The sequence below is a fragment of the Corvus moneduloides genome, chromosome 5, assembly GCF_009650955.1.
Source record: "Corvus moneduloides isolate bCorMon1 chromosome 5, bCorMon1.pri, whole genome shotgun sequence".
Classification (NCBI taxonomy): Eukaryota; Metazoa; Chordata; class Aves; order Passeriformes; family Corvidae; genus Corvus; species Corvus moneduloides.
In genome coordinates this window covers 56,214,238-56,237,647 of record NC_045480.1, presented here as the reverse complement: position 1 = coordinate 56,237,647, position 23,410 = coordinate 56,214,238, and the positions used below count along the sequence as shown (strand labels likewise).

Below are 23,410 nucleotides of genomic sequence, written 5' to 3'. Positions count from 1 at the left end.
GTCCTTAGAAACTGGACCAAAAGTCGTGGAGACTATATTCCCTTAAGCTTGTGCCTATTTTTGCTATAGATATAAAATTCTATGTACATGCTTTATCTGGAAACAAATAAACTCTGTAAGCATCTACAGGATTGGTGCTTAATTTGGTGGAGAAAAGTCCATTTAAAAATCTTCATTGCTTTTACAAAATTTGCTACAAAAACGTTGGCTGTTTATGATGCAGAATACATCTAGATGCATTGCCAGCACAAATGAGCCAAAGGTATTTTGTGATAGTAGCCATTCAAAAATAGAATCACAATAATTTGTTTATTTTCTGATTTATGAAATTGCTACAGCATCTTGGCTGAAACTGCGGGTAGAAAGCGTGTATGTTCTTCCTCTGGTGTTTTAAAGTTCTCACTTAACATTCATAACACAGCAAAATACTCATTTCTGTGTCTTTAAAACCAATCATATTAGTTATTCCCCTGCTGAATTTAGTGCTTATTCAAATGCGCTCTCTGCTCTCCTTGAAAGGAATTTTGGCTCAATTTCTTTAGTGCAAAGCCCTTCCTTAGTGCCTTGATAACACAGTGTTATCTTATTCTGTAATACTTCACCATACAAAGCAATCTCAAACTCAAGGAAGCATGCCAAGAGACACTGGGCAAAAAGCCCTTATGTAAAGTTTGAACTTCTTTCCCTTAACAGTGCAGCATTTGCACAACCCTCTCTTCAGGCAAAGAAAATAAATAAATCAAAACAAAGCTCTAAAGTTAACCAAGAAGTTTTTAAAGCAGTACTCTTGATATTTATTTTAATGGGAAGAAATCAACTTTATGTCACTTTTATCAGGCTAAACTAGAGGAATTCTGCAGTGCCCTTTCCTGACAGTGGGACAAACTCCTTGTGTTTTGCCCAGATCTGTATGTAAAAAGTTTCCAATGAAAAAGCCTATCTTTTCTTTTTTTTGAGGTGGAATTTGATGCTTTACGGGTTGTGTGTGGGAGTGTGGTGACAGTTAGGAAAGGCCGAAGGGATTTTTTTTTTTTTTGCTCTGGAGCTCAGGGTAAGAAAAAGCAGACTTGGGTACTGATGGCCACCTTGGCAAGAGTTGCACCTCCTGCTACCCAAATTGTGCTGCTTGAAGATGCACAAGAGATGCACCCTTCTTCTTCACTCCAGCTTGTGATCATCCTTCCTGTGATCCTCTTGGCCCAGTGTGGAGTTACTGCATTTAATGTGACATTGGCGCTCTTTGCCATGCGGTTTGTGGGCTGCATAAATCTGAGCAGGATGACAGTCTCTTTGGAACTCAGGATGTGTGGGAAGCAGCCCCAGGTACTCAAGGTTTGCAGTCTTTCTCATGATATCACAGTCCATGGAAATTGGGTGTATGGATACCATTAAGTAGTGTCAAGATGAGAGCTGTCTCCAGAGAGATTATTTATCACTTTCCTTTCCCTCTGCCTGAATTCAGGGAGATTTTATTGAAAATTCACCTCTCATCTCCCCTTTTATTCTTTCCACTTCATTTCTCGCATTCCCGCTTGCTCTACCATAAATATACCTGCACAGCTCTGACTGTGGCTTTACGAGCTTCAGCCTCTTAAACCCAAATGCTGTTCTTTGCAGGCAACCTCACCTTTCAGGAGCAGAGGCTCTCCTGGAACATGCAAGAGGATACTGGCTTGTAGAGCACTGAATTTACTATTTATCAGTCAACTTGAACTTCATTTTTTTTTTCTGTATTTTTTTATTTTTTTACCTTTTTCTCATCGCGCCAGTTGAGAGTCCCAAAATGTGCTCCCCCTCAGGAATGCAGAATTAGCCTGACGTAGTGCTCACATGGCTTTTGTGGTACCAATGGTGTGTTTGCCTTCGGTCAATCAATAGGGTCAAGAGGCGAGAGTTTGTCTGGTTTATATCAGTGTTTGCCTGAAGTCAAATAGGTAGCCAATTAAATTTTCCAATATTGAATGAGGAGAGAGTGGTAGTGTCAGCTCTTCTACAAATGCATATTAAATTATATGATGCAGAAGTGGCTAAAGATGATTCACAGCAATAATTTGACCCAGTTATGTGTTATTGCATTTAAAAGACAACTGAGGGCTTGATTTCATTGCCAGCTGTGTGGTAGTTAATGATCAGTAAGAAAGCACCAAACTGAGAACAACTTCTGTTTCTAAATACAGCCCACCACGCTGAATTTCAGACATTCCCAGAATGAACTGTGTGTGTGTAGTGGATCTAAAAATAAGGAGAAATATGCTTTTATTGGAGACCAACAGTATATATTCACTGCAAAACTGTTCTTAAGTAACAAAGAAAAATTATATGCAGAAATGATGTACTTGCTTCTAAATGCACATAATTGCTCTGACCTACAGCTATATGACTCCTGATTAATGCCAGCCATAAATGATTGTCCTAACACAATTCTGAAACCTGTGTAATTAGCAGGAGAAGACAAAATTGTTACTTCCTCTTCGGACTGACATTTTTACTGCAACCATTATTTTTAAACACATCAGGCAAGCTCTCTGCCTGAGTGGTCTGTCCAGTGCCATTGTTTTAAAAATTCATTTCTGGTAACAATTGCACATATGATAAACATCAGTTTGAAAATTCAATTTACTGCGTAAAGAATTTGGGGACACAGTTTTTCATACAACAAAATAAGTCAATTAGAGCCTTCTTTTCACAGCCTGCCGGTTTTCTTTCAAGCAAAATAACAGTGCATTTGGTCTATTAAAGTGTAGGCATAAAGCTCTAAAGACAATGTGCTACAATAATGTTGAATTGAAGGTGCCTAAGAGAAAATGAATGTTACAGGGTTTTTTCCTTTGATTTTAGGTTTTATTATGTGTGTGCCTTGTTAGTTCCATTTAAAGAAATGAGAAATGCAAATATCTCTTGCTCTAAAACACACTTTATTTGAAAAAAACATAAATTCTTTCATGTATTAATTAAAATGTAGCAGCAGCCTGATGTCTGTCTTCACCCAGTGCTGTGCTGGAGACAGTTCTGTGGTGATATATGGCAGCTCTAAAAAAGCGTGGCAAACTGGGTGATGCTCTGGACATCAAGCAGAGAAACCTCTGGCTTCACTCACTTGTCTTTCTAGTTGAGAAAGAATCCATTATGTGGGCCTGAATTTTGGACCAGTGGATGCTCCCATTGGGCCATTTGGGCAGGTTTTTGAAGGGGGGATGGAGCAGAAAACAGAATTTCAGCACTGCTTGTAGCCATACTTTTAGCTTAAATCCAAACAAAATTTGGTTCAGTTTCTCAGGGAGTTGCCCCATCAGATTGTTCAGAGACAAGGTTTTCTTAGCAGCCCAGTACCTAAAGGCAGAGCTTTTCCAACATCACAGTTTGCCAGACCCCAAACCTAATTGACCTGGACTTAAAAGTTGGTACCAAGGAATTGCTGGAAATAGACATACTCTGTTGTGTGTTCCTGCAGCATGCAATTGATCTAAGAGCTCGGAATGTTTTCAGCTAGGCACACAGAAGGAGTTAAGTGCTTTTAAAAACCCGGTCATGCCTCTCTAAGGCTTAGTCTGCAAGAGCAGATTAATGCAGCCATGTTTGATGCTTATCCTGCTAGAGGTGCTTTGCAGTGGACATTGCCTATTGCCTGCACTCTTCCTGGCTGCTCAGGCAACAGTGTAATTGCAAAAAGATGAGTGAGAAAAATAGCAAGCCTTGCAAGGGAACTGACAGACAAAAAAAAAAAAAAAAAAAAAAAAAATTAAAAAAATCTTCAGTTTAGGGTTCAGTTGTAATTGTTTAGAATTTTTGAACACACTTTCTTTTTTTATCCAGAAGAGCTAATCCTTGATCCTAATCCTCCCTGCAAAAAAGGGAGCTCATTGATACTGATGAGGATATTGAAGGGATGTTGTGACTTGCCATATAGCATTCTAGGGGAAGGCAAGCTCTCTGTGATTATTCTGCAGGTCATATGGACCAGCTACATTAGATGTTTCATCCTTTGGTTGGGAGTGTTGCAGTATAAGGTGTAGAGAGGGCAAGACCTGCAGGGTTGTTCATCAGTCTTGTTTTCCTCTTGCTGATGACCTCACTCCCTTGTGTCGGATTTTGGAAGGAAACGCAGTCTTGGCTTTACAGTGTAATGTTGGTGTTCCAGATTGCATTTCTGTTCCCCAGGTATGAAATCTCACTCTACATTCCTCTATCTGCTGGATGTTACTTTTAGAAAAGCTAATAAATATACTCCACATTCTTCCTGTTTAGATTAGTTTGGTCATAATGTATCTCTTTCCTCTTCTCTTCCCCTGCTATCTTTAAAATGTCCAGTACAGGACTTTGTCTGACATGAACTAATTTTTGTTTTACATCTTTCCCATCTCCAATTCTAATCTTGAACCAGTTGAAAACTCTTTGCTCCTTTTTTGTTTGCCCTAAAACTGCACGGCAATACCCTATGGTGGTGCTATAGATAATTTTAATTTTGGCTTATAGTTCCTGAGTGTGTGTGGTGCTAGGAGATACTTTTTACTCTTAAAAAAACTTCATTTGTACATGTGTTTACTTAAATTCATATGTGGAAAAAGAAAAGCCTTGGTTTTAAAGAGTTTTCAAGCACTTTTATTTTTTTGATTATATAAAAATAAGATTTTTCTCTTTCTATTTTCCTTTGAAATGTGTACTGAAAACTGCTGAGTGGCGATCCTCACATTTTCAGTGTGGATACTGTTCTGTACAAGAGACCTCATGTGCAACAGTGTTGAAAATCTAATCAGGAATGCTTCATGGAGCTGCAAAATCATTGCTGGATAAAACATTTTAACAGGGAAGCAAAGATGTAATTTCCAGAGAAGGTCATGATTGCAAACGCTGTGTTGACTGGGTGTGACCTGGATGAGTCCTGATGGTCCAGGAGGAAGCCCAGTTGTGCCCAAACCTGATGGCCTCTCTTTTCCATCCCAGTTTTCCTTTTGTGAAACATAGCTGTTATGTGGCTAAAGGTTGGAAAACAAAGCAGAAATTGTGATTACAGTCAACAAGCTCAGCATTCTCCACGCTCAGGTCCCAGGCGTGATGATATTGTGTGCGGCAGTGCCATTTTCCACTACTGACTTTGTGAGCAGGAGCTTTCCCTGACCTGCTCTGTAAAGCCCATGTTGAACACAAAGCCCAGAGTCCCCTTTAGATTTATTAACAAAGAAAGCAACAAAAACTGCTGTGCTGAGCCACTCCTGGGGCTCCTCCCCAAGGACCTCACTGCTGAGAGCTGGAGTCCTCTCTGCACACCAAGTACAAACAGGGGAGGCAAGATGTGTTCTGCAGAGCTGCTTAACCCTTTCCATCTCACTGTCTCTTGGGGAAAGGGGGGGTGGCAAGGAGGATGGGGAGGCAGTTTGGTGTTTATTTTTATCTCAGTCCCCACAGCGTGCTTACACTACGTGACTTTTGTATAATCTAATGGGTAGGTTCCTGCTGTTATAAGTAGGAAAATTCAGAGTCAAAGGTCTTGTGACTCTGAAGCCATTGTGTGCATGTCACATGCCTCAGCGCATTTGGCTACCCTTGCAGTTGTGGTCAGGGAGAGCTGAGAACTTAACAAAGGGCCTAACTGGCTGTGCCCCACTGGTGCCTATCTTGGCATTTATTTCCTCTAAGCACCTAAACATCTCATTTTGCTCTTCCCTGCAGTGAATGTGGTCTCTCAGTGATCCTGAACTCCAGCTCTTGCTGTTGCGTTTTCCGCTTTCTTGTGGTTCTGGTCTGTGTGTTTTTAAAGGTGACGTCTTTGAGATCCTTGACCTCTGCTGGCATTGCTAGGAAAGGAAACAGTAAGGCCTTTATTCAGAGCCACTGCAAACTGGTGCAGCTCTGGTGGGGTGGGTATGAGGCGTGTTTCCTTTCCCAGTATGGTATCCTCCAGTCTAGCGTAGCTCTACGGCAGGTGTGTACATGCAAAGCTGCTTCCAGTTTTGTTTTATCTTGCAACTTAAGAGTCTTCTTCTGTACAGACATCAGGAGTGGGGAAGATCATCATCAAGAACACCAAATGCCCTGGTGCTCTGTTAGAGACAGGAGGGATGGTGACAGCCGTGGACCATTTGTAGAGGGGCTGTGGCTCCAACTCCCTACTGTTTCCCTGTATTCGGTGCCCATTGAGCAGCATCCCTGTTCCCATCCCCAGCTGCCTCAGACCTCATTGACAATGGTTCACTAGTGGTAACAATGCTGGTGGAGACGAAGCTGTCACCTCCTTGGCTATCCCTGCTTATGGGATGGGCACCACCAGCAGGTTCACGCAAAGACAGCTGCCCTGACCACAGGGTGCTGGGGCGAGCTGCTTCTGAGCCTTTGCCATCATCATGGGGGCTTGAAGTGTGACCAGAAGGCAATGGACACTTAGGCTGTGGTCTGTTCTCTAGACATTCCTCTTGGGACCTGACTTGTGTAAAAGAGGAGCAGCTGTGTTGTGCACCAGCTTTAAAAAGACGGCTTTCCAAAGTGCAGCCTATTCTGGGAGTTTAACCTTGTAAAGACTGAGGCCAGACGCAGCTCTTAAAGGAAGAGAAACAGCTTTTGATGTTGCTTCCTCTGAGGCAGACAGAGGAGCATTTCTTACAGACTTTTCTCCCTCCTGCTGCTTGATGAATTCAGCTGTAGAGTCAGATCCATGGGGAGACTGTCACCAGGAAGGGTTTGGCCAGTTTGCAAGCCAACACCTGAAAACAATGCTGTAAAGTAACAAACCATCTCAATTCCTTAGAGCAGATCTTCCTGTGATCAGACATTCTCCAGCAGACTCTGCTGATCGCAGACAGGCATCCAGACAGGTAGCACAACTGAGAAGATATCTCAGAGTTCCTTAAAAAGACATCGACATGTTCAAAGCCTGCCTCCTCTCTCCTGAGCAAATGGGATCCACAGGAGTTCACAACATTGAATCTGTGGGACTAGAGGAAAAGAAAAATTCTCTCTTATAGCTGTTTACTGTCTGTCTAAATAGAGGCCACCATGCTGTATTCTGCTGACCATCCTTAAAAAGACCTGGGTAAGGTGACCTTTCTGGGCTGCACACAGCACATTGGAAGGATGCTGACAGCTGCATTTGCAGTGATCATCCCTTGAGGAAAGCATCCGTGCTTGCTCCTTATGTTTGCAGATTTTCATACTTGATTTTGGACTATGGTTAAAGCACAGGAAGCCCGTTTTGGTGCCATTTCCCAGCTCCACCACAGCTTCCTTGGACAAAGCAGGTAATATTTTCCTGCCACTGTTCCCAAATGGAAATATTAGTCAGTCTTTAATTAACCTTGACTATGTTGTTTGTTTAGCTTGCAAGCTATTGGGAGAAGAGTTTTTTCTCACTTAGTAGTGGTCTGCTGCCTGTTTCTGCTCTGGCCCTGGGATATAGGATAAGTACCATCAAAAATAATTGGACATTTCCTCATCTGGTATCTTTGCCATCGTGGCAGTCACACCCACAGTGGAAATACTATCACTGGCTTGTTGATCCACGATTTTGACTAAATTATGAATCCCAGCATGTGAAAGAGGAGCGTTCAGATAAGCAGTTTGGCAACATCTGTGTCACTTAAGTTTAAAATACGATTAAGAGGAGCAAAACACAAGGTATATTCATGAAAAAGCCAGCTTTCTTCATGGCAAACCCCAGTGTTTTAGGAATTTTTTATATTAAGTCTAATGTTTGCATTAGTTTTTTAACTTTAGGCAAGTGTGAACAAAAGCTTTTTATTTCTCAAGGCCTTTGCTTAAGGGAATCAGCATGACAAGTTGAGAATACGTATAGAGTTTTTAAATTAGCAGGTTTTTTCCTGTGAATGTAAGTAATGAAGTGATTGTTTCATGCCTTTCTTTAGGAAAACAAGGCCTGTTCCTTTTGGCTGTTATTTCCCCTCTATACTTGGTTGTGATGCAGTCAGAGATGACCAGAACTATAAGCAATGAGATAGATTTTCTGAGACAAGATTACAATTCTGATCCAAAGGGGCATGTGGCTTTGGATGGCAATCATGGATAATTTTAAAACACCTATTTAGGTAGTGGTTTATGGTGTGGTTTTTGGTTTTTTTTTAACTTACACTTAAGTTTTCTTACCACCACCCCTGCCTTCCCCACAAAACACAGAGAGAATAGAAAGATTTTTATGTTCTCTTGCTGTTCATACTGCGGATGTTTTCTTCTGGCTCCACTTGTGCTTCAGGAAGAAATGAGACATGTTTAGCAAATGGAGGTTTATTGTGGGACATGCAGATCTCTGAAGAGCTCTGATGTACCAGACTTGTCATCTTAGTTTTTCATTGAACATATTTCTCCTGTCCTTGTGTTCATGCACAGCTGTGCATATGTCAAACACAGTTTCATTTCACTTAATTCACTACAAATTGTGCCATGAGCACCTGGTCCAGTTTTCCTCTGGCTTTGTTGCATGACTTGGAGCAAATTGCAAAAATCCCTGGTTTTTTTCCCCTTTTGTTGTCCTGAAAACTGGAGTGATAATATTCCCAGAGAGTTTGTGAACTAAGAATTGCTGTAAGCTAATGGACAGTGAATTAAACTCCTGGCCAGCTGTCCCAGGCCACTGCTCCTTGCTCTGTCAGAGTTTCAAGGTGTTGGCATTTATGTTGGCTTCCTTACCTGTAAAATGGAAATATTACTTGCTTGAGTGTGTTTTGGAGGGAGGAGCTCTGTGATACCTACTCTTTGCATTGAACAGGGAGTCCACCAGTCAAGGATGTATTTTTCAAACTGACAGGTCCACTAAAAGATCTGGGGGCCAGCAAAGCTGGCTGCTTCCAGCTTGCATTTCTTGCCTGTTGGCCATGACAAGACTAATGTCGTAGCCTTGCTTGGAAGGTTCCCCATGACTTGAAAACACACACAGCACCAGAGCTGTCCCATCCATCTCTTTTCCTTTCTCTGAGTATGGCACCAGGAGAGACAGCACCAGCTGCCAAGAGCCCCCAGCACCCCCTCCTTTAGCTTTCAGAGAAGGGCAATCTCTCAGACAAAGTAGTATGTACACTTCCATCCTGTCTCTGTGTCTTGGGTCACATGCACAATCTGTTGTTATCATGAGCACTGGTGTTGAATCCATATCTTGTGCCTCTGTTTTTGTGAAACTGCTGTTCAAGTACCTGCTTCTTTAAATCAGAGCCCTTTTTAAAAAAATGGGTTGGTCTTCTGCTAATTTAGACTAATGTCTGTGGAGCTAAAGATGAGGTCTTCCACCTCAGTCAACCCAGGCAGAGACAGCATGGGGACTTTCTTCTTATTTCTTCTATTTTGTGCATTAGCTCAAAGAGAGCATAGTAATGCACTGAAAGTTGTTTAAATTTTAATAGAAGTATGCATTTGTGAGAGATCCCCCACAAGCTCCTGGCAATGAGGTGGGGTACCCAGAGCTCCTCACCAAAGTCACTTCTCTTGCCCTCAGGTTGTGAGGGGGATGCAAAACATCCCAGGCTTTCACAAGCCTGCTGAGGCCAAACAGTTGATTAAACCTTTGTTGGGTTGTGCCTGGGTGTGATCTGAATTTTTAATGCGCTGTCACTGCCAGGAGCATGGGTTGTTACCATGCTGGTGTCCTCCCTCTGGGAGGTGAACGTGGAAAAAGCAGACCAGGTTAGCAATGAACTGTGGTGGCTGATGGGTGAGAAGGGTGTCAATGGACGCTCTCTAGGTTGTGTTTCCATACTGGTCTTAATGGTGATGCTCCTTAAGCTGTTTCACTTCAAATTTTAGCCTCTTTTCACCAGCCTTTCTTATTGCATGTGTATTTGGTCCAACTCTTCTCAAAAACCCTTCCCTCTCACCCCCAAAAGTAATGCAGAAGAGAGCAGGATGCAGTGAAAGGAAAGGGCCAAGTCCTCTGTGTCACCATATCAGCATGGCCCCATTGCTGCCCTCTGGGAGCTTCCGGCAGTGTGATAATTTGATTTTTGAGGTTTTGTGTCATCTAAATTATCCAAGAGATTTCAAGTGAGAAGGGGCATTTTCATGTGAAGCAGGCATAGCCTTGGCATCTGGCTCTGTCCCCTAGATCTCTTAAGGGTCCCTTTTCACCCTGTTTCCTATTTTCAGATTACTGAAAGCTGGGCTGAAAACTGAACCTCACCCTTAATTCTTTTTCCATTTTGAATCTAGCAAGATAAGTAAGTGTTGTTTTACATAAAAACTAAGCCTTAGCAAAGCAGACAGATTTATTGAATTATCTCATACCAAAATGAGTGTTTCACTGTCACTTTTTTTTTTTTTTTTTTCATTTAGCAAGATCTTTTTCTTTTTTTTTATATCTGTTGATGCCATGGGGAAATAGCTGCATTGGATATGAAATAGAGAGGGCACCACACATTGACCACTCCAATAAAGTGCACAGTAAATAATGTGCAAGAGCCTCAAAGATCCTAATTTTTGAATATATAATATATTAGAAGTTAAGCTGTTACAAAAGCACAGAAAAAACTTCCTTCAACCTTCATAAATTCTTATGCTTTAAATTAGAAATAAAGTAGTCTCTTTTTTTGTGAAATGATAGGTCTTAGCTGTACCTAATATTCAGTTCATTGCAAATAGTAAGAAATTTCTACATGTTCACTGCATATATTTTATTGCTGTAATTTGTGGCTCTCCCAAGCAGAATAATACTTCTACTTCACTGAATATACCTGTGCAAGTTAAAGGTCTCAGATGTATTCCTTTAAAGTGACAGTTCATTCCACCTACGTTCCTGCTTTATATCAGTACTTACTCATTAAGAATAAGCATAAAATACAATGTCATCCTTCTTAGTCCCTTATTCAAACAGTGGGAAGCCAAATGCCAAACCCTGTAAAGGGCTCTCTTGGGCTCAGAGCAGGCATTAGCTGCAAGCTAGTCCCTTAATGGGTTTACCTGTGTGCTTCCTTAGGTTAATAGCCCCAGCGCCAGCCTGTCCCAGGCCCGCATGTGCGGCAGCCCCGGCTGGTGGCAGCCCGGCTTGTCACAGCTGTCCCCGAGCGCTGCAGGGACTCCTGGCATCCCTTCGGCTCCTCGGTCAGCTGCCCAAATACCTGAGGGTTTTCTGTGCTGTTGGGTAGGCAGGGATTGCTGGTGCTTGGTGGGGCAGGGAGGTGAGGGAAGCAGGTGAGGAGGATGCTTGTGCGCAGCACAGAGGGGTTTGTGCAGCGGGGTGTTGAGGGGGGACGCCCTGCATTCCGCGTTGCCTTCTGCTCCGTACCTCTCAAGGGGGAGGCTGTGCCAGTCCGTCTTGCACGGCCATGGCGTGCACACAATCCCTCCCATCCCCCAGCACATCTGGAGTGTGAGCTGGGGAAAAGGCATGGGAGCCTTTCACAATTCATCAGCGCATGATCTCCTTGAAACATCTGCCCCTCAGCTGAGGTTTTGTTGACTCTGAGTACTGAGGGCTGAAGCAAAAGAGAAGATGAAATGAAGGCTCCCAAGCAGTTTTCTGCAATACTTGGTTTAGCAGTCTGGAGATGGGATGTGTCAGAGTCATTTCTTTTGGAGTGTTTTAGGAATGTGCCTCCCAAGTGCGAGCTGTGCCAGTATCTTTGCATTGCACATGTGAGCGTATGCGCGTGTGACACACGCTTGGATTAATTATTTAAATCTTAAAATGTTGGAAGTCACTCCTCTGCATATGTGCACATATGTGCGCACACACACATACAGCACACTTGTGTTAATTACTTAAGCCTAAAAATGCTAGAAGGCATGCCTTGCTTCTTTTTTTCATCTTCTCTTTTTAAATAGCAGATGTTGTTAAAATTTACACCAGATTGTAAAATCTGTTCCAAAGGACCAGTCTGAAGTCTTAACATCGCCTTCCCCTGCTCTTCACTTGCTCTCCAAAGTGGTTGCAGTAAAATCCCACTTCTCCAGTTACTTTTGTAGGTGTTTCACCAATTCGGAGAGGGGAAAACAAATGTGTCCCTTTGTTTGTCTTTGTGGAAATCTTTTTCTGATTTTGATGGGCATTTTACTACAGCATCCAATTGGAGACACTTAAGAATAAGTACTATTGACAGAGGCAATTGATACAAAATCCTTCCTGACCGTTCTCTCAATAGCTGAAAAGAAGCGGTGTTTTACCTACCAAAGCGTTATTAAAGGAAACTCAGCCATGGCAGCTGCTGTCAGCAATATGCCTTGCAATCAAATGAGAAATATGGTAGATACTCCAAGACATGAGAGAACTGCCAAGGCTTATTGCAGAGTAAAGAGCTTTTCAATAAATGTTTTCTCTGAAGAGCATCAGATTTCACTCACTTCTCACAGCTCAGACATGCCTTGGCAATCATGATTAGCCTCATTTGGGCCTGTGGAATCTATTATTTTATAGCTAGTCTCATAGCTGGCAGGATGACAAACAGTTTATTCCTCTTTGGAGAGAGATCGGACTGAAAGACACGGAGCTTTAATTCAGTGCTCCCCCACCTAAGATATTTTTCCTTTCCCACCTATTGCTTAAGGCAAGACATCTAATGTTTGCTTCGATGGCTCTGTCAGGCTTTTGGCATCCCAGATTTATCTCTTGCCTGGATGAGGACAAATCTTTAAGAAACTTAAGGATTTCTTTCATTTTAAAGTCGGGTAAGGAGGCAAGAAATATATTAAAACAAACATGCAAATGATAATTATTCCTAGTTAGCTGCATTTACCTAGATGCCATGTGATTTTCCTGGACATTTGAAATCCCAAAAGGAGGAACAAGTGGGGCAGTTATCCTGGTCTGTTTACCTGACCCAGTTACAATGGCTGAGTGAGCAAAGGGAGTAAGACCTAGACTCAAACTTGCTTACAAGAGCTCTCTGGGGCTAGATATTACCAGACAGGGTTATTTATTTCCCAAACAGGTGTTTTGTTGTGGATCTTTAACCATTTTGTCAGTTTGTCTCTCTGTACCCTGTTTCTGGGCACTCCTGGGCTGAGCTGGCAGCACTGGGAATTAGGTGTATGTTCCTGCCCTCAAAAACCACACTCAGCAGCCCTGGAGGATCTAACCCTGCTGCTAGCACATCTTGGTCCACCTCTATGTGCACAGAAGCCTTTCTTGACAGAGGGGAGCAGCATCTTGGCACTCAGTTTGCCCCCAGACCCTTTTCAGAGGGGCACTATTAAATAAATGTTCTTGGAAAAAGCTCAGCTATCTCTCTTTTTTTTTTTTTTCCCCCCCTTTGTTTAGGCTTGGACCTGTAAGTAATGCACAGTAATGCCTCTCTCCCATTTTATAAAGGAGCTTACAGCTTTAATTCATGTCTCTGTTGGGGAGACTGGATCTCGTTTGTCCTTAGCTGCAGGGCTGTGTTGCAAAAGGCTGATGGGTGCTCAGCATCAGGCCCTTCATTGGCAGCAGGAGCCAGCGACAGAACAAGAACAAGTGCTGCAGAGGGTCAGCCCTGCAGTGCTTACCTCCCTTTTTGGAGCTGTGATATCTCTTTTTTGTTTTGTTTTGTTATGGGAGAATGATGTCCAGGTGGCTGATTCTTCTGTAATTTAATGGCAGCTCACTCATCTGCTGTTGTGCTGGAAACAATACGAGACCAACTGCCAGGGAAAGTTTGGCTGAATGACCTGTAGCCTTAATTGAATTTTGCACAGTACTTGTACAGTCCTTTTTTTTTTTTCCCCACCTCATGCTTACTCATCTTGCTGCTTCTTTTTTAATTGGTGAATTTAAAAGCAAAATTCTGGTGCACAACAAGTTGAGAGCAACTTTTCTGCTTGTGAGGGTGGTGAGTGGTGGCCAGTGGTCTGACAAACACTTTGACTAGCATAAACAACTTTTTTGTTTCCCAAATTATGGGATGAATTAGTTTTTCAGGTTGCTTTGTCTTTGAAATGGTGCTCTAAACATAAAATCTCATCTACAAAAGAGATTTATACACATTAAAAAATCAGATATTCCTTCTGAAGATGAGCTTTGAATATAACAATTCCTGCTGCTTCTTTTCTTTCCAGTGCAGTATATTTCAGGACTCATTATATCTTAAGTGAATTATCTTTACTTGGGAAAAAAATATTTATCTCTTGGAATAATACATTTAGAAGTGCAGCACAATCACATTCAGTATCTGCTGAAGCTGATTAAGTGTCTGCTTCTTCAGAGAAGCCAGTCACTGTGACTGCCACCTGGAATAATAATGAGAGGAGGAAGGCAAAGAAAGAATAGAAATTATTCACAGAATTTTGGGAAATCCAAGTGTTTGCAAAATCGTTGAGAACCAGCTCGCTGTTTGCTGCTCTTGCAGGGGCCAGGCACACAGCATGGATCTGTTTAATCCCAAAACTCAGAATCCCTGAGTGTCATTTGCTTTCTGCAGGAGAGATTTTTGGTTTTCTCTTTACAAAATATTTAAAGGCATAATTTTTTTTTGTGTGCTTTGGTACCTAAAATTAGGAAATGAGGTAATAACTTTTATGCTCCTAGAAAATTCGCCTCGAGGGGACAGTGCCATGGAAAAGCATTTGTTTTTACTTGGGTTTTGTGGGAGAGTTCATGTGAGAGCTTGGGCCTCTGATGCCTGTCATCCATTATATGAATGTCTTAACAAAATGATGGCTTTCTCCCAAAATAGCCTGAAGTTTGATCTATAATACACAAGGCAATTTTGTAGGAAGCCATAACTTTTTTCATCCCACAGAAACCTCTAGTGGACAAGACTTAATGTATATTAGTGGTTTCCTGGGTCCTGATGATTTTAAGTTACACTGACAGGTGTTTTAACATTAATAATCCTTAGTTTTATTTCAGCGAACATCTATTAAATTTAGTTATTATGTATTAAAAAGCAGACTGAAAGCACTGACATTTTAAGGAAGCCCAAATTAATGGTTTGAAAGGTTTCACAAATTTATCAGATGAATGGAAATCTAAGGAGGAAAAAAAACATCCACTTATGAGAAATGACAGCTTTGATTTCTCCAGATCTACAGATACCATATTTAAGGATCTAATTTAGGTTGTGGTTCGTGAAAGCATAGATTATTGACATTTCCAATCTCTGTACTTCACAGCAGAATTAATTAGGAGGTGATAATTTCAGGAATGTGTTACATGAAGCCATTGTAGCGCAAAGTACTTGTGGAGCACCTTTGTTTACTGGTGCTTGGATATTATATGAAAAATGTAATATGGAAGTCAAGCAAGTGAGATTATTCCTCCCTTTTATTAAATAAAGGATTAACTCTTCATTTGCTGTGAAAGGCAAGCATGTGTCCTGTGCAAGAAATCCAGACAATTTTTTTTCCCAGCTTTATAGGAGGGAGTCTGATGAGCACACATAGTTACATACAGCCAAGAGGAAGGAAGTACTCTCTTTACTGAAACCTTAAAATAATGTTACAAACTAAGTTACTCCCACCACTGTAGTAGTTTAAACCTGAACAACCTTTAAAGCTTAGTTTGTAGAATAATTTTTGTCTGGTGGAGAACTCCATTGGAGAGGCTCGAGGTTGAATGTTCTTTCGTAAGAGAAATTGTCAGCCACAAGAAAGATAATTCGTGGTGATATACTTGATAAGAATAATTTCTCCATTCCTCTGGCTGTAGAATGAAAGTCTGTGCTTTACATTCAAGTGGCAGGGTGCTCTTGGACTGCAGATTCCGGTAATGTTAATGGGGTTTGTTCTCCATTTAAATGCGTTCTAGAAAACCCATCATGATGAGAAAAAAAAGAAAAAGTAAAGGAAGTCTTGGTGGCAAAAAATGGAAAGATAGCAATACTATGTGTTTGCAAAGTAATCTTAGAAAACCTAATTCTTCCATTCTTTGTGCTTGCTCCTGAGTCAAGACTCGAGGACCCTGTTGAAAGTTCAAACTTTTACATAAAAAGCTCAGGAAATGAGTCTTTCACTGGGGCTAACCGGACTGGAGTTCAGTTGTGACTTGGGGACAGCTTAATGTGGAGGTTGGGGATGAAGGCTGGTCACTGTGTCTTCTGTAGAGAGGACAGTTGCAATGAAGGAAGTGAACCCAAAGACCATTGTATTGCTGTTGGTTTTCCTTTGCCTAGAGGTAAAATATCATCTGACTTTCTTCTGCCTACAGCTTGCTGCAGTGGATGTGGCTGTGTTCCCATTATCAAGGCATTTGGGGTCTGGTGACTGCCCACGTGCACTACAGTGGGACCCCAGGCTTTCCTAGAAGGAGTGGGTGGATGAGAGAAGTGGTGCCATGTACTTTGTTTTGTGTCTGTGCTGCTCAGAGTGGGTGCTGAACTTGGCTGTGTGGTCTCTTTTGTCACTTCAATTATGTGTGGGGAGAAGAAAACGAAGCAGAGATGGGTACTTCTGCAGCATGTTGAACTTCAGGTTGCCAGAACATGTCATATAAATGCCGAGCTAGTGCTCTTAGCTTTTTTCTGGTGAACCATATATGGGGGGTTGAGTGGGTTTGAAATGAAAATTAATTTTTTGCTAAAAGAAGTATTTTCATGTTTTAATGAGGCTTTGAGCAACCTGGCATAGTGGACCATGTCCCTGCCCATTGGTGGGTAGTTGGAACTGGATGATCTTAAAGGTCCCTTCCAGCTGCAACCATTCTGTGATTCTGTGATTTTCATTCCCTGGGTTTAGATACATTTATTTCAGATCTGCTGCTGCCCTGATTTTGAACGTGTCTCTTGTTAACTTTAGCAGAAGAACAATGTGACTCCAGGACTCAACCATGCCTTCAAAAAGAGGAGCACCTTCATCTGTGAGCAGGCCCATTGGCATGCTTTGGGGTGCCTTGCTAGATTTGCAGCTGCTCAAACATGTCCCTGTTCTACCTAGGACCCACAGGTGGGACTGTGTGTTAAGGAGAAGCACCTAAATTGCTTTTCAGCTTCACCTGCCTACGCATGTGGTCAAGCTGCGTGCGAGATGCAGCAGCCACGTCTGGCATGAAGAACACTCTCAGCATGGCTGAGAAGCTGCAGCTTGTGCTACTAAGGTCAACCTCAAAAACCTGGGGTTTTTTGTCCTTCTGTTTTGTCATTAACTATGTGTTTAACATTGGTCTGAGTATATTGAAACAATCAGATCTGTGAAGCACAGGAACAGGGAGTGGATGTCACTTACTCCACTACTAAACATCTGCCCTGAAAAAAGCCAACTGAAACAAACAGCTAGCAAAGTACAGGGCACAAATTTTTGCACTACTTTTGCAGTTGTCTTTTAACATTCCCCTTCTCACATAATTTTTTTCCAGGAGTTTTATGCTGCTGTTGTGTGGGTTTGAAGCAGTGCCAGGGAGACAGCTCTCTATATGGCTCTGCCACCGTGCGCTTGTGCCTTAAATAGTTGAATGCAATTCAATGTGGCGGTAAGAAAATGAGCAGTTAATGTTGTTCAAGTGTTAATTGTGCCCAGAGTGTGTTTTCAGAGCCTCGACACAGCAATACTAAGAACATTTAATTAATGCTTTTGTGCGATTTCTCCAAACGGGTGGCAGGAGTCTGCTTGGGGATAGGCTGTAGTGGCTCATGATTGCACGTTGTCCTCAGTTTTCCTTCCATCTGAAGAATCATGAGAAAATCAGTGTGTGTGGAACGTCTTGTTTGTAACTCCCCTCAGATACAGCAAGTGGTTCTTGATTTCCTTTTGGCCTCTGGCACTGCTGAAGTCAATGGCACTGGCAACCACCGTAGGGAATCAAGGTGAAATACCCTTGTTCTCCTCCAGTACAGCCACATCAGGAATGGAAGACCTCACTATAAGAGTAAAAGCTGTGTATGCCTGTTTTTTTCTGCAGGTCTGTGTAGGAAAGTAAGGTGCACCCTGTGCTATAAGCAGTACTTAAATTCTGTTGATTGGCACAGACGTTACTGAGATACAAAAATGTCTGTAACTGGGCAAAATGAAACAAATTCTACCAGTACTTTACAAAGACAGTTTTGCAGTGGTATGTTGTGTAACTGAAGGAGTAATCAGACTCCAATTAGACCCTTTCTTTTAATACTGTTCAATGAGCTAAATTTTGAAAGCTTCTCATGGAGAAGAATAAAGAGCATGTCGCCCCAATATAAGCTGAGTAATTATTGAAATTCAAAAGCATTAAGTCTTAAATCAGCAGAGGGAAAATATGTATTTGGGGAGACATACAATGGAAACACCATTCAGAAGGTCTCCAAAACACATTGTGTTTGTAATTATAAGAGAGCTGGATATCGCACTGAGTGTTAATAACACATATGAGCCATTCAGGATAAGGGTAATCAACGCTTCAGGTCACTCAGATCAGCTGGTCACAAATACATTATCTCCTCTAGAAGCTTCTCTCTCCCTGCTTTACAACATCATGCTGTTGTTTGAGTGCATTACAAAAGCTTTTGCACATTTGGAAATGTAAATTACCACCTTCTATGCTACCAGAGGTACTGTATACCATCAGCCAGGAGAATCAGCGTGAAGCCATACATTTGGGGATCTGTCACGTTGCCTTCTTGCTTTTGCCAGGGACATTTAATGCTTTTCTGAATACCTTACTTAACTGTGACCAGCCACAGCCCGGGAAGGGGAGAACAATTGCTGTGTGGGTTTCTCCAATTGCTAAGTTGGAGCCTTTTAATCTTGCTGGCTCCTTCCCTTGAAAAATCAGATTGCACTCAAATGCATTGTCTCTGATCCCTAGAGCCCTGACAGCCACATGTTGAAAACGTTTGCCTTTAACCTTAACCTGTTACGAGATTGAAAGTAGCCTGAATCAAAGCCCAGGTAAAAAAGCCTGTTGAAATTCGGAAACGCTCGTTATGGGAGCTACAGTTGGCTCCAGCTGTATGCCTCTCTGGACAGGGAAGTGTAGATCCACATGTCTAGCCAGAGCATTTGCAGCCCTACCCTGAAATTGTTCTTGCACTGAGCCTGCTACTCCCCATCCAAATGAACAAGACTTCAGAATAGAAAGAGGTTTGCAGTGCCAGCGCCAGAGGACAGTCACTTGGCAAGCGTCTCAGTCTGGAAGGGGCTGAAGTGAACTCTGGGCAGCAGAACCAAAGCATGCGTGCACACCTTTGTGTTCCTGTCTTGCTTCTCCAAACAGAGATCTCTCAGCTGTCAAAGCCATCCTGGTTTGCTGGCAAGTTCTCACTTCTCCCTCTGGTATTCGTGGGGCCTGTCTTCTCCTGCACCTTCAGGGAAGAGGCCCCATAGAACCAGCAGTTTGCTGTTTGGGTCCCCACCATGCTGGAAGAAGTCAGGGCCTGTGCCACAACTGCAGGAGGCTTTTGGATGAGGACTCCCAAATCTTCTTGCATGAGGTTGTTAGGTATAGACACTAGTACTGAGCATTTAGCAATTAATAAGTGCGCTTCATTTATTAATTCCACCTGAAAGGAGTTTTGTCCAAACGGACGCAGCCTCTTCAGCAGCATTATGATGCACGGTGAATACTTCACATTAAAATATCCAGCAAGTTCTGGGGTTGGGCTTTTTAAATAGTTACATATTTTTGTCTTGTCAACACTGTGAATCTTTGGGATCTTGTTTATAAGTGCTACAATGTTTCCAGTGCTTTTTTCCAACTCTTACTAAAGCGTATTTCTCCAAGACAGAGGGCAGGACTCTACGAACATCCACGGACGTGCTTCATTTGACTCCTCTGAGTTTTCTTTTCATATAATAAGTGAATATTCTCCTGTTTTAGGTAGGGATCTCTGTTTTACAGGATTTTGGCAAAATATATGAAGACGTATATTCTATAAGGTTTCTCCTTGGAATTTTTATTCTATGCATAAAGCTGTATCAGTCATATTTCACTTTATGGGTGTTTCATTTTGCTCTGTGAAACTAGTCCAAGGTTCCTGCTGACAAGGTAGAGTCCAGGGGGCTCATTACATCCCAAGTGTTGGGCTTTTTTTTCTTCTGCCAGATTTTTCTAAAGTTAAAATTTATCTGTATTTTGTTCAGCTTGTCTGCATATTATCCAGTGTATATATCAGAGGAAAGGTTTATATATATATTTATATATATAAATGTTCACATACCAAAGTAAATTAATAAAGCTTCCTTTTCTTATGAAAGAGGTAAAGAAAAGTACCTGGCCAATACAGTACCATTAATCTATTCTCTTTTCTCCTTTCTCTCTTTACCTCTCTCTCTACAATAGAAGTGGAACAAAAAGGTAATTAAATACCTTTCAAATTATATATATATATTACTTATGTATAGGCTAAGTTATTTAACAGTTTAACGTTTTAGTTGAAATACTTTGTCATTAATTCTCACTACCTTTTTGTTAAAGTTTATTTAGTATCTCTGCTGCTCAACTTCACCAGATAACTCATATTTGCTGAAAAGTTTTTACCAGTGCCACCTTTTTTTTTCCATTAAATTTCTATTCAAAGGCTTAGATAACTCATTTTGCTGCCCCAAAGAATTTGGAAGGTGTGCATACATATGTATGTGCATAAGTATATCTAATTATGGCATAAAAGCCTCGTGGAAATGGCACCCCTTTTTCAGCAACTCTGCGTGGTTACTTAGACTCCAATGGATCTATATAATCTTATACTGGTTATTAAATCTGATTTTCCTCCTGTCTTGCTCTCCAGACATTACCAATTTCTGCATTTACAAAAAAATAATCAATTATGCTCCGAGCAGGAAGTGTGAAAGTGGGATCCCATCTTGCCAGCCCCGTGCTGCCAGAAGCACGTGGTGGGATACTTCTTCATGCCTCCCTGCCGCCCATCCATCCCATCGTCACGGTTACTGTACCTCTCGCGGATCGCGGAGATCAGCACTCCAAATAACCAACCAGTATTCTCCCCAAGAAGTGTGTGCAGCGCCTCTGGGCCAGGAGGGTGCTGGCGGGGATGGTGAGGGCTGAGCGAGCCAGATTTGCTCCGCAGCATCCCTCCTCTTGCCTCCCCATCCATCTGGCCAGCCGGCCCCTTGGTGGTGGTGGTGGTCCCGTGGGGCCGAGGTCAGCCGGGCAGCGGCTGGGCCTCCTGCCAGGTGTCGGGCGTGCCCTGGCCGCTGTCAGCCCCCCCCCGAAGTCTGAGCAGCAAAGCATCCCAGTTTAGTCAAACTGCTCCTCTGTGCTCCTCTCATGTAACAATAGAAGGTATATGTTTTTAAGTTTGAATTACTACTATATTTAACAGGACATTTTTTAACTGATTAAAATCTAGACATTGGGTTCCTCTCCAGCAAACTTTATTCTTTTCCTTCCTTCTTTCCTTTCTTCCTTTCTTCCTTGTCTTTTCCTTTCAGCATCCATATGTCATTTGTTTTTAATTGTGTGGACTGCATGTTTCATGTGTCCTGTAGCAGCTTGGAAAGTCTCATTTCTAGTTATACTCCAGATGGGTGTTCCCCCCCCCCCACACTCCCTTTGCTTTAAACGCTCTTCTGAGTTGCTGAGGGATTCGCCTGTGCTTTGCTATTGGTATCCTTTAAATATTTAATATCACTTGGGCTGTAAGGATGGGAATTTCTTTCTCTTATTTCCATTTCTAGGCCACTCTTCTGTGGGCTGTTCAAATAAATATGTGGATCAATTCCCTCGGAGTTTAGCCCTTCACCTAGTAGGTACAGATTCACTGCAGAATATAATTTGGAAATACAAACCCAGAAATCCTTTGGGGGCACATATTCATTTCAGAGTTTACAAAAGCGAGTGGTCCAAGTAAGTATACCTGTAAAAACAGATTTGAAAAGCAGTTAAGACAATGAGTCACAGTTGATAGGAACAACAGTGGGGGGGAAAAAAAACAGTTTGGTGGAGCAGATCTTGTTGTAGAGGTGTGGTGGGCAGGAAGGATAGTCTCCAGCTACAAGGCATTGCTCTTGAGTTTCCTCTCATCTCAAGTGTCCTCTGCTCCAGGACTAGAAGCTGTTGAGATGCTTGGGCCAGCCACCCCTGAACTGTCATTAACTTTGTTTTTCTTTTAAATTCTTTTCCCCTACGCCAGTTTTTCTTTGCCCTGGACTGCTGAAAGGAGTTTACCAGAGCGAACACTTATTCGAGTCTGACCACCAGTCGGGCGCCTGGTGCAAGGACCCTCTGCAGGCCTCTGACAAGATCTACTACATGCCCTGGACACCGTACCGGACAGACACGCTGACCGAGTACTCCTCCAAGGACGACTTCATCGCCGGCAGGCCGACCACAACCTACAAACTCCCGCACCGGGTGGACGGCACGGGGTTCGTGGTGTACGACGGGGCTTTGTTCTTCAACAAGGAGCGGACCAGGAACATTGTCAAGTTTGACCTGAGGACAAGGATAAAGAGCGGGGAGGCAATCATAGCTAACGCCAACTACCACGACACCTCTCCCTACCGCTGGGGAGGCAAGTCCGACATAGACCTGGCCGTGGATGAGAACGGGCTCTGGGTAATCTATGCAACAGAACAAAACAATGGCAAAATAGTCATTAGCCAGTTGAACCCTTACACGTTAAGGATCGAAGGGACATGGGATACTGCCTATGACAAGAGGTCAGCTTCTAATGCCTTCATGATCTGTGGGATTTTATACGTGGTGAAGTCTGTGTACGAGGATGACGACAATGAAGCCACAGGGAATAAAATAGACTACATATATAACACTGACCAAAGCAAGGATAGCATGGTGGATGTGCCCTTTCCAAACTCCTACCAGTACATTGCTGCTGTGGATTATAATCCCCGGGACAACCTCCTCTATGTATGGAACAACTATCATGTTGTAAAATACTCCTTGGATTTTGGCCCACTGGACAGCAGAGCAGGTAAGGGGTTTAATACCAAACCAAAAATATTTCTATTTCTTTTCTTGTATATTTATTTTTTGTCTTAAAGTGAAGTACACTCCTGTCTTACTGATCTGCCTGAGTTTCTGCAAATTAAGCCCCACCACCAACCTGTGATGGTTATTAAGACATTAATACATACAGAAATTATTTTTTTTTTGTCTTCGTTGAAATTAAGTTGACAAAGGAGTATCTACACATAAGAAGCCAGAAACAGTTTCCAAATGCCTGTGCTCTTATTCACAGGGGTAGCAGTCCTTTCTCCAGAATTGAATTTTCTTTCGTACCTCATCAGGTCATTTTCCCTTCTGCAGGAATGCTGACAAAACAAAGCGTGGAAGATGTTGTTGCAAACAGCTGGAGGAAAACTGCCTGCCAGTTTAAATTACTTTGTTTCATTAAGCTGGGGGAGTTTTGTCTTTTTAGAGAAGCTGAGACTAATTGAATCTGTGAGCATGCGCCCACAAGTGTGTGTCTAGAGTCAGGAGGGGGATCACCAAAAACCCTCTAAATTCTTGGTTTATTTTCTGTAAAGTTTCTCATTCTTTTTTATAGCATTTCATGACTTACTATACTTTATCTTAGATGATAATCTGGCCCCCAGAGGTTTCCCAGCTTTTCCACCTTTTTTCCTGTTAGAAATTGTGCTGGTAGTTACTTAGGGATATTTCCTACATTTATCAGCTCCATCA

At 42.2% G+C, this 23,410-nt stretch overlaps 1 protein-coding gene across 25 annotated transcripts in view; it reads left to right on the top strand.

Moving 5' to 3' along the window:
• Positions 1-23,410, top strand: part of ADGRL3 (adhesion G protein-coupled receptor L3) — a 492,701-nt gene that overhangs the window by 296,886 nt on the left and 172,405 nt on the right. For 22 of the 25 annotated variants that reach the window (XM_032108821.1, XM_032108825.1, XM_032108804.1 and 19 more), the window contains 2 exons: positions 20,087-20,101; positions 21,897-22,697. In XM_032108821.1, coding sequence (XP_031964712.1) covers positions 20,087-20,101; positions 21,897-22,697 — 816 coding nt within the window. The remainder of the gene's footprint in view (positions 1-20,086; positions 20,102-21,896; positions 22,698-23,410) is intronic. The other 3 variants (XM_032108805.1, XM_032108818.1, XM_032108816.1) reach the window with 1 other exon arrangement.